Genomic DNA, 11,243 nt, shown 5'->3' with positions numbered 1-11,243 from the left:
GGCTGATGCTCTAACCAGTCGTCCACCGTGCCGCCTTTATATATATATATATATATATGTAATTCAGTATTACTGAATGAGTGCTTGTTTTTTGGCTTTGGGTTTCACCTGTGAAAACTGCATTTGCTATTAAGCAAACATGAAGAACAGAGAGCTGTGGGAGAAAAGCAAACAAACCAATTTGAAGTTGAGAGAAGAGGAAATAACTGTCACAAACATTGGGTGTAGCCAATACAACAATTTGGAAAAAGAAAGAAACTTCTGGTGTACTGAGCAACAGACATCAAACAGGTCGGGCAAGGGTATCAACAGCAGTTGATGACAGAAACATTGTGAGAGCTGTGAAGAAACATTCAAAGACAACAGTCAGTGACATCATTGCCAACCTCCACAGGGCAGGGGTGAAGGTATCAGAATCCACTGTTCGAAGACTTTGAGAGAAGAAATATACAGGCCATACCACAAGATGCAAACCACTCATCAGCAAAACGAATGGGAAGGCCAGATTGGATTTTGGAAAGAAGTACAGAGATAGGCAGCAAAAGTTCGGGAACAAAATTTTCTGGACTGATGAGACCAAAATTAACCTATACCAAAGTGATGGAAAGGCCAAAGTATAGAGAAAGAAAGGATCTGCTTATGATCCAAAACACACAAGCTCATCTGTGAAGCATGGGGGAGGCTTGGGCTTTCATGGCTGCTTCTGGAAGGGACTCACTAGTCTTTATTGATGATGTACAGTCAACTCAAAAAGTATTGGAACGGCAAGGTCAATTCCGTTGTTTTTGTTATATACTGAAGACATTTGGGTTTCAGATCAAAAGGTGAGACAAAAGTTCAGAATTGGAACGCAATCCCCCATGATACTTTTTATGAGATTTTTGTTCGGTGGCGACCGTGAGTTTTTCTTATGTAAAATATGTGCCTTGGTTCAATAAGGGTTGGGAAACATTGGGTTGGATGACTAATTAACACAAAAACACAAGAGGAATGACTGAATATTATTTATTCAATAAAACTAAGATTTACTAACAAGTGTACATGCAGATGGTTCGATTTTGTGTAGCTCCACATTTTTGTTGTGCAAAAATCCCAAAGTATCATCAGGTGGAAAGTCATTGATAAATAGTCAGTTAAGGATTTTCATTGATGCCGCCTTCCACCAAGGCAGACTTTACCTCTTCAGCGGTTCATCTTGCGTAGCTTAGCCGGTAGGTTGTCCTCGGGCCTCCTGCCGGCCGACAGCAGGGGGCTGTGCGCGGGGGGCTGCGGCGGGCACAGGGTGGGCATCAGGCTGTGCTGGTACAGATCCCCGGTGGACTGGGTCATGGGTTCGACTCCCACCTTGAGGGAGTCATCAGGCCCGGACGATGATCCGAGGCGCTGGAGCTTGAGCGGCAGGTCCCCGGTGCTGCACGCCTTCTCAGAGTGCTGCGAGGTCAGCATCAGCACCTTCCTCTGGAGGTCCTCCTTCCCGGATGAGCTGATTCGCTGCAGCTTGCTGGGCAACCGCCCCCCGCCGCCACCCCCCGCCGCCGTTTTAATGCAGTCCACGGAGAAAACGCGGTCGCGCCAGGCCCCCTGGCTTTCGGTCAGCGCCGGTGTGGGTGTGGACATGGGCGACGGCAGGGAATTCTTCTCCTCGTGTTCTTTGACGCTGTACGCCGGTGTGGGGACCTCGAAGGTGCTATGGAACTGCGAGTAGTCCACTCGGAAGAAGCCCTCCTCCAGGGACATCACAGGCAGGAAGCGGTGACCCCACAGGACCTCGTCCTCTGTGTACGAGGTGCGCGCCTGGCACGTCATGCCTGCGAGGGCAACGGAACTGGTGAACCTTTTGCAAAGATCTCTTGGCCTTTTGTACAACTGAAATAGGGCTGCAGCTAATGATTATTTTAAGAATCGATTGATCTGTTGATTATTTTTTTCGTTTAACTGATGAATCAGATGAAAAAAAAGTTTAACATTTCCATCCCTTTATTCAAAAACAGGACATTGTTTCAAATTGACAGTGCAGAAAATGCACAAGCAAATTAATTATGATTCAGTTACTAGTTTGGTCTGTAACAATTGTTTTCAAAAGTCAAAGCTGTGCCGGCCAGCGGGATGATTTACAAAATCTAATAATGATGATAATAGTAATAATAATGATGCGTTCAATGAATTGATTTTCTACTATGATTCAGAGGCTTCACATATTTATGAATGGAATACGTCTGACATCCACCACACATGTCCGCAGAGCTCGCTATCTACTCTATGTCTGCCTGCACCCCGGTCAAATTTACCGAAATAGCGTTAGCCCAACGGTCTAGGCTGGGCCGAACGTTAAACAAATTCTGAGCAGGCGTAAATTTAAATCGATTTTCTGCTGCCCAGCTCATCTCGCAACGAGGACACGCCCTTGTTGCGCCAGAAAACCCATCTTGTCTGCCACACACGTGGAGCGAGCCTTGCGCTTGCACGAAAAATCAGAATATGCCAGCATATGCGCCACGCTGCACATGCGTCGTCTACGAAAAGTGAGCTCCTAGACTCGATCGAACGCTGTTGATAACCAAAACAGCTGCACCAATCGAGTCACGTCAACAAAGAGTTGGAAATGACTTGCCTGTGCAGGATTAAACGTGATCTTATGTTAATGTAGAGACTAGTGATGAAAGGAGACTGGTTTGTGGTCACGTACTGCTAATATTGTATTTTCCCCAAAAAACGATTGATTAATTGATGATAGTGTGCGTCCATGTTTACGTTGTGGGGAGCTACGCTACTTCTTGTTTCCAGTTTGGCTTAACAAAAATGTCTTTTTTTGTGGTCTCTCCCACATGTGCTTCCATGTTTACATTGCGCTCCTCCATAACAGCCATAATATTTTGTATTAAACTCCATTTTTGCTTGACGTAAATCGGAATATTCCACTAACATAGTTAAGTATTTTCCCAAAAATCTAAAAATAAAGTCCCGCACCCAAAAGACGCACTAGTACTCCTAGTACGATAAACGCTCCTTTGGGGTGTTGGACAGCGCAAGTAAGGCATGCTAAGTTGAGTCTTTATCCTTCCAGTTCAGGGATACTGCTGCAATAAACTTCTCGTCGCACTCTGGTTTAATTGCACTATCAATACAACACAGACCCCGTGGCCAGCCTGCCTGCCTCTATACATACAACCACACCACCCTCGCCCCCTCTTCCTTTCTCTTTTTAAATCTGCTAAGCCTATTGAGCTGGGCCGTGAGTCCTCCAGCAGTGGGTTATAAGTGAGCGTTATCTGGGAAAGCGAAAAGAAAGGAGGGATTTATTTGTAGTGGCCCCCATGGAGGAGTGTCGTGGTAAATACACAAAGTGGCCGGGAAATTGCCGACTGACAACATTTGGAAAAAGAAATGGAGTGGACTGAAAGCCACGTTGACTCTGACATATTGTCACTCCGCAATGTTGTGTATGTTCATGTTCACGCGGTGGGGAGCCAAGCAATCTATTATTTCCAGGTTCACATCGCATAAATTGTAATTTGTCACTGCACCTTTCAAAATTGTTTTGACTCTGACGTGGTCACTCCACTATGTTGTACATCTTTATGTTCTGGGGAGCTACGCTACTTATCTTTTCCAAATGTACTTGACATAAATTACAGTATTCCGCTAAATTGTCTGATTTTATTATTAAAAAGTATTGACTCTGACGTGGTCGCTCCACAGTGTTGTGTGAACCCACGTTTGTGTTCTGGGGAGCTAAGCAAACTATGATTTCCAGCTTCACACACGTCGCATGAATTGTAATTTATCGCTACGATTTTTAATATTACTTTCAAAGATTTGTTGACTGACATGTTGTCACGCAACAATGTTGTACAGGACATGTTTATTTTCTGGGGAGCTACGCTACTTATGTTTTCCAGTTTAACTTCACAAATTATAATATCCTGCTAAATTGACTAATATTTAAAAAAAAAACAAAAAAAAACTTCACAATGTTGTGTATACATTTCTATGTTCTGAGGAGCTAGACCACTTATGGTTTTCAGTGTCACTTGGCTTACATTGTAACATACAACTAATATGGTTTCCTATGTTACAAAAAAAGGGTTGACTGTGTAGTCGCTCCTCAATGTTGTGTGCCTCCATGTTTTCAGTCTGGGGAGCTACACCACTTATGGTTTCCAGTTTCATGTCACATAAATTGTAATATACTGCTAAATTGTCTAATATAAAAAAAAAATTTAAATGTTGTGTACATCCATGTTAATATTAACTAGAGCTATGCCAATTATGGTTTCCAGAGTCACGTCACATCAATTGTAATATATCACTGCTATTGTTAATATTATTTAAAAAAAAACAAAAAAAAAACTCAACTCTGACATGTGGTCACTCCGCAGTGTTTTTGGAAAATATGGCATTTATGTTTTCCAGCTGACGAGTTAAAAACCACGGCACATTTGTCAAAGTGACACGAGCTATGAGAATGCACTCTTATTATGCAAAAGTATCACCACATCACACAGTAATAAAATATGCCGCCTAATTCGATCCGTTTGCATGTGTTCCAGTCGCTCGTACCTACGCCGAGCTGGGAAGGTGCTAAATGAGATTTCAAAGCGTCTCCATCTCCACTAACTGACTAATGTTCATATTTCCATTTAGATGGAGATGGAAGGAAAAAGGAGGGTAAAACAGAGGTGTGTGTGTGTGTGTGTGTTGTCATCGCTCACCAGTGGTCTCCACGATGCCCTCCAGAATCACCACAATCTCAAACTGTTCGCTGGTGAGCGAGCGTTGTGACAGGTCGAAGAAGGGACTCTTGGGGTTGATCTCGTGGCAGATGGTGAGCGGCGAGACCAGGAAGAGTTGGTCGGCCCCTGTACCGAAGCCCACATCCAGCTCGCACTGGTCCAGGGGCAGGAACTCGCCCTCTGGGGTCTGGCGAGACTGAAAGATGGACGGAGAAAAAAGGGAACAGGTTAGCTGACAAATATGAGTTTAAACCCAACTTCATTCAACAAATCCAGTCAAAAACAGCTTGCTCGACCATGCGCACGTGCACATGCAATGTATCATACGATAAACGTGACACTTGCCACCTTGCCACCGCAATAGAAGCAAAAACTAGTAATCCACAGTTAAAAGAAACTGACAGTATGCACAAGTGTAATGTAGACGGGACATATACTGTAATCACTGTAATATGTAGTTCACTTTTCACCAGTTAGTCATGATAAACCAAACCAAACGCAATTTACGCATCATTCAAATAATGCAATCGCACCTTTTGCCAGTTGTTCATGATAACCACCACCTTGCACAATGGAAACAGAACAACTAAAAAGAAACCAAGTTAAACACGTTCAAACCACGAGCAGTCTCATACTCGCGCAATGTACATATAATAAAAGATTAGCTCATTTTTCCTTCATTTTCTCATTCAGTGAGTTTAAAAGTAGATGTACAATATGCACTGTTGCCACCTGTGCAGTCAGCATGCATTTCCTCTTGTTTCAGGTTTCTTTTCAATTCTAATGTCATCATCAAGTTCGTCAGTCCTCACCCCCCCAACACCCTCCGACCCGCTGCTGACCTCTACCTGACATTGTCCCACATGCCAGCAGCCCCCCCCCCCCCACTGAAAATCCCCTGCGAGTGCCATGTGAGTAAGCAGCTTTTTCTCCAATTGAATATGAATGAGCCCTGCCCGAGGGTTCCGTGTCGGAGCGTCAACGTTGTTCACTTGTGAGCTACTTAGCGGCTCGTGAGCGAATCCGTCGTGGCGCCTTACCTCCGTTCTCTCTTCTCTTGTCTGTGTCACATTAACAAGATGGATGAGCGTACTATATGCGAACAGTCCACAGGCGAAGCTCCTTACATGTCCACTGTCTTTTTCAGCATATCTCTGTGCTTCAAATAAGACGATTTCTCTCCCCGAGCACTGCATTTATTATTAGACTTGATGTGTACTCAAGTTTGGTACACTTGCTCCTGTGGGACACTTACCGCGCAAGCAAATTTAAAAAATAGTAAAAGATAACGTCAAGAAATAAACTGGTTTTATGAAGCGTAATTAAGATTAATCGTTACACACACACACACACACACACAGTAGCACTGTAGTGTATTTTGTGTGTTAAGGTGTGCCTTTAAGGGGCGTGGCCTAATACGTGACGTCAGGAGCTCCGTTAGGCAATTTTCCACACGGTAACGTCTGCTCCAAGTGTTATCATTTCATATTTGTGTATATATATATTCAATAAAAGTATGAAAGTGCATTGGTGGGTGCGGCTCACCTTTCCCCCCCCCCCCCCCTTTTACTTACTGGAACAGCGCCATAATTGAAGATTGAAAAAATCCATTGCGCGCTTGACCACATGCTTGTGTGATGTACTGTACATGTGACAAATAAATGCTGTAATGCAATTGTTCCTTGCCAGTTATTCATGATAACCACCACCTAGCACAATAGAAACAAACAGCTCGTCTGCCTGATCAGCATTCCGCTGGCTTCACACATTCGTTCCCAACGCAGTAAAAAGTTGTGCTCGTCCGTTGAGTCGTCCTAATGAATGCCTCGGCATTTCTTCATACTTGCCTTTTATAATGGCATCTCTATTCTTATTAGAAAATGCAATGGAAATCACTAAAGATTCCTCAAACTTCGAAGGAGATGAAACTAGGTTGGTGGCGTTTTGGTGTTCCATCAGGATGCCCCCGTATAATATTCATCAGCCGCTCAGTGAGGAACTCTGAGTGACAGCCTCATCTTCCTCCTCCTCCTCTTCATCTTCCTGCTGGCAGCTGTCAGCCACTAAATATCCAACAACTTCCTGTCCAAACAGCTGCCATTGTTCCGTGCTTTCACACAAACAGACAACAGTGTAAGGTCCAACGCAATCCTCTCTGAACGCCAATTTGCTTGGATTTGGAAACAGCTTCAATCATAAGAAATAATCAAATAATACGAGTCACCAGTTCGAAGGTCAAGCTGTTGCCATCTTAAAAACTTCATTAACGGTACAGGCAGTGTTTTAAAATGTATTATTATTATTTTTTGGGTTTTTGTTTTTACATATGTAAAGGTCAGCGGTGCTGGTCAGGGCTACCAAGGCCTTCTCTGCTGGCCTAAACACTATTAGAAGCACAAGGCGTTACACGATCAGGATTTTTGGGGCAGATCACCGATTCTGAAGTTTAAATAAACCGATCCGATCACAAGATGGCTCGTAGGCACGTCGCTTCGGCAGCCTGCTAACCCGAGAGAGTGGAATTAAGATGCTGAGAGCTTGTGGTTTTGTCGATGTGAACGTGTATGATTATGCTTTACAGGCCACTCGCGAGCTCGTAAATGTGGAAAAAGTCCTCCTTCTCTTCGTCCCCTTTCTCCTCCTCCTCCTCCTCTTCCTCTTTCACGCATCATTAAGCCTCCTGACGCAACACTCCACATGTGGCAAAAAGAGAAGCAGCTCCCAGCTAATGCTGTTTGTCTATTTTACAGCCCCTTTCTGCACGCTGAACGTGGACGTAATGAAATGCAAGTCAATTCTAATAATTAAAAGAGCTGACGGTCAATATGTTCGGGCTCCTTTTCTGCACCGTCGTGCCACCGTGGCCGGCGACTGCTCCAGGTTTTCCTCAGAATACGACGTACACATGCGTCTATCCTCCTCCCTAAAACAAAACTGCGGATAAAAAAACTACAGCCGAGGTCATCAAGACTACAGTGAAAGCATCGACTTGTAATCCGGTGTAAATATGGTACATCACAGTTGTATAGAGCATCAAACACTGCACATTAGAGTTGTATAGAACATTTAATATGATGTAAATATGCTACATTAGAGTTGTATAGCGCTTTAAATTTGATGTCAATACGGTAGAATAGAGTTGTATAGTCAACTTTTTTTTTACATTTTAAGTAAAAAACAATTGCATATAATATGGAGTAAAATTCCCCTTTGAATTAATTCAAGAATTACGTGTTATCTTGGAATAATCAACTTTTTGCGATGTTTTTTTTTTTTTTTAAATAGTGGAACATGTTGAAATATTCAACATTTTTATGTTTTAAATAATGGTTTTTGAGTTGTATAGAACATTAAATGTGACATAAACATAGTACATTGGAGTTGTATAGCTCATTAAACAGAGTTATATATAACCTTAGATATAGCGTAACCACAGTACATTAGTTGTGTAATGTATTAAATAAGATTTATTATGTTACAGTAAAGATCTGTGAATACAAATGTGTTAAATTAGCATTGTATGGCACATTAAATGTAATTTAGCGTTACAGTTGTATAGAACATTTGATATGATGTAAATGTACATTCCAGTTGTACAGAACATTTAAATAATATGGTACATTACAGTTGTATATTACATTAAATATTGTGTAATTATGGTAAATTCGAGTGGTATAGGTCATGATTAAACATTAGAATGGCATAGAACATTATGATTAAATGTGTTAGATTTATGTATATAGAACATTAATATAAATATTATATTCACTTAGCCGTATGATAAATTCTGATATCCTCTCATTAGTTGACAAAACTCCTGAGGTAAAAAAAAAAAAAAAAAAAAAAAGATGGAGAGCATAAAGGAAGTGAATGATGCCTGGCTTTACAAATGCCATAAATACACTTTTATGTTTAGCGTTGGCTCCCAGGAGAGCTGTTTTTTTTGTTTTTTTGGTTTTTTGACTCACTCCGCTACTCCACTGCACTCCGCTGCTCGCCTTTTGGAAGGCCAACTGCACTGCTGCTTTCACACCTACCTGACCAGCGTGGTCACACACTCACACAGTCAGCCTCTTATCTCACACCTGCTGCTGCTGCTGCTGCTGATGGATAGTGATAATGCAAGCATGTGAGCTGTGTTTGTTTAATAAAAAAAAAAAAAAAAAAAAAACCTGCTCACTAATGCTTCCGTGTTCACATTCGATACGACCTCCGCCAACACTTCAGTGTAACGGTCATACATTTGGCGTATAGCTTCAATCTTCGTCACTAATAAGAGGTTTTTACGGCACGTACAAATTTGAGCCTTTTTGACCATTCAGGGGCACCATATATCTTGCTCGTCTCTTCTAAATTGTTGCAGATCAGATCCACATTCAACTTGGTTTCATAATACAGCTTCTGAAGGATCCAAATCACTACGAAAAAGTCTCATTTTGCGCACATCATAATTTGAGCCTTTTGGACCCTTTAGGGCCACTGTATTTCACACTTATTGTTTTCAATCGCTGCCAAATGCCAGATCAGGATCAGATTCAGATTAACCTTGGTTGACATTACAATTTCTGTAGCATCTCCATTGTTAAGAAGAGTCTCCTTTTGGACACGTTACATTTTTAGACTTTTGACCATTTAGGGCCAACCGTATTTCTTAGTTGTGTACTTTAAATAAGTGCCTAATGCTAGATCAGGACCAGATCTGGATTAATCTTGGTTTCACATGAAAGCTTCAGAGGGATTTCATCGCTAAGAAGAATTTTAAGCCTTTTGGACAATGCATGATATTTCTCACTTGTTTTAAATTAGTGCCAAATGCTAGATCAGTTCCCGGAACTAAAAGACTCCAGTCAGACATGTTCAGCCCTGCGAATTTCTCGAAAGTACGACCCAGTCAACATTTTTTTAAACTTTTTTTTTTTTAGAATTAAAAAATATTATCTTTGTACAATTCAACCTGTTTTTACATGAAAACATCTCCATTTTTATAAATAAAATGCAATGTTATATCTCTTTTTTTAATTGAAAAATATGGTGAAACAGTTCGTTAAACAAAAAAACCAGGTGAAATAATTTCTTTTGTTTTGGGGATTTTTATTCTTGTAATATGGAAGTTTTTAAATGTACTTGTTAGATTAAAAATACTGTGGTATCTTGTTTTTTGCAACATTCTGCATCTTTTTCTTGATTTTTTAAAAATATTGTTTTAATAGAAATAACTGTTATATTTTGGAATGTTCAACATGTTGTTTGTACTTTTATTTTAGAAATAGAAAATAATGTGCTATTTTTTTTTTTTTTTTACATTTTGTATTTTTCTTTGCATTTTTTAAATGAAAGAATGATGTGATATCTCGGAGTGGTCAACTTCTTGGAACGTTATTATTTTGGTTGTTTAAAAAAATACTGGGATATATTGGAATATTCAACATTTCTGTTTTAAATAGAATGGCTTACCTTAAAATAGTCGACATTTGTTCGCGTTTTCTTTGTCTAATTTTAAAAAAAATGGTGTGATATTACAAATAATAGTAATGATAATAAAAAGAGCGAGCCTCACTTTGGGAGGCAGTTCCCAAAAGTTCCCGAACCGCATGCGACTGCTCCTGTGCAGGCAGGAAGTTGTACGAGAAGGAACTGACCTTGATGAGCTTGCATCGGATCTGCGCGGACACCATGTGGCTGTTGCGCAGGTTGCCCACGCGGAACATGAGGCACAGCCGGCCGTCCCGCTGCGAGACGACGGCGTCCTGGCTGAACATGAGCGTCTCGGCGCGCTTCTTGGGCTGCGACATCTTGATGAACATGCAGCCGATGAGGAAGGCGTCCACGATGGAGCCCAGCAGCGACTGGAAGAGGAACAGGATGATGCCTTCGGGACACTTCTCGGTGATGTAGCGATAGCCGTAGCCGATGGTGGCCTCCGTCTCGATGAAGAAGAGGAAGGCGGACGGGAAGTTGTAAACGTTGGCCACGCACGGCGTGTAAGACGCGTCGCGGGCGTGTTGCTGCAGGTCGCCGCGGATGTAGGCGATCACCCACCACATGGACGCCATCACCAGCCACGCCACCGTGTAAGTGAGGATGAAGATGAGCAGGTTCCAGCGCCACTTGAGGTCCACCAACGTGGTGAACAGGTCCGACAGGTAGCGGCTGGTCTCCCCGCCCAGGTTGCCGTGCTGCACGTTGCAGCGGCCGTTCTTCTCCACGAAGCGTTGCCGCTTCTTCTTGGCCGCCGGCACTGAGAAGCCGCCGCCTTCGTCTCCTGCTCCTCCGCCTCCGCCTCCGCCTCCCCCAGCCCGATGGGTGCTGACCACCTGGTAGTCCTCGCCGAATTTCCTCCGAAGTGCCGCCATCTCAGCGCGTTCCGAAGTGAGCGACTACTCCATCGTGGTCTGTGGTTACCTGCGGTGCGTAAACGGCGCCATGCACTTTTTTTTTTTACGCACGGGGGAGACGTGGCTTACTGCTTCCAGTAAGTCCACCGGAGCTGCGAGTGCGCCGAACAAAAGA

At 42.6% G+C, this 11,243-nt stretch overlaps 1 protein-coding gene across 1 annotated transcript; it reads right to left on the bottom strand.

The window, feature by feature from the left end:
• Positions 1–991: 991 nt before the first annotated feature.
• Positions 992–11,243, bottom strand: kcnj19a (potassium inwardly rectifying channel subfamily J member 19a). The gene is made up of 3 exons (XM_061749992.1): positions 10,373–11,243; positions 4,713–4,929; positions 992–1,808 (listed from the first exon to the last, which is right to left on the bottom strand). Exons 1-3 carry the CDS (start codon positions 11,084–11,086, stop codon positions 1,183–1,185), a joined length of 1,557 nt encoding a protein of 518 aa, XP_061605976.1. The 5' UTR covers positions 11,087–11,243; the 3' UTR covers positions 992–1,182.

This window comes from Phyllopteryx taeniolatus, chromosome 16 (assembly GCF_024500385.1).
Source record: "Phyllopteryx taeniolatus isolate TA_2022b chromosome 16, UOR_Ptae_1.2, whole genome shotgun sequence".
Taxonomy (NCBI): Eukaryota; Metazoa; Chordata; class Actinopteri; order Syngnathiformes; family Syngnathidae; genus Phyllopteryx; species Phyllopteryx taeniolatus.
The sequence above is the reverse complement of the archived record's forward strand: the minus strand, read 5'-3'. Positions and strand labels throughout refer to the sequence as shown.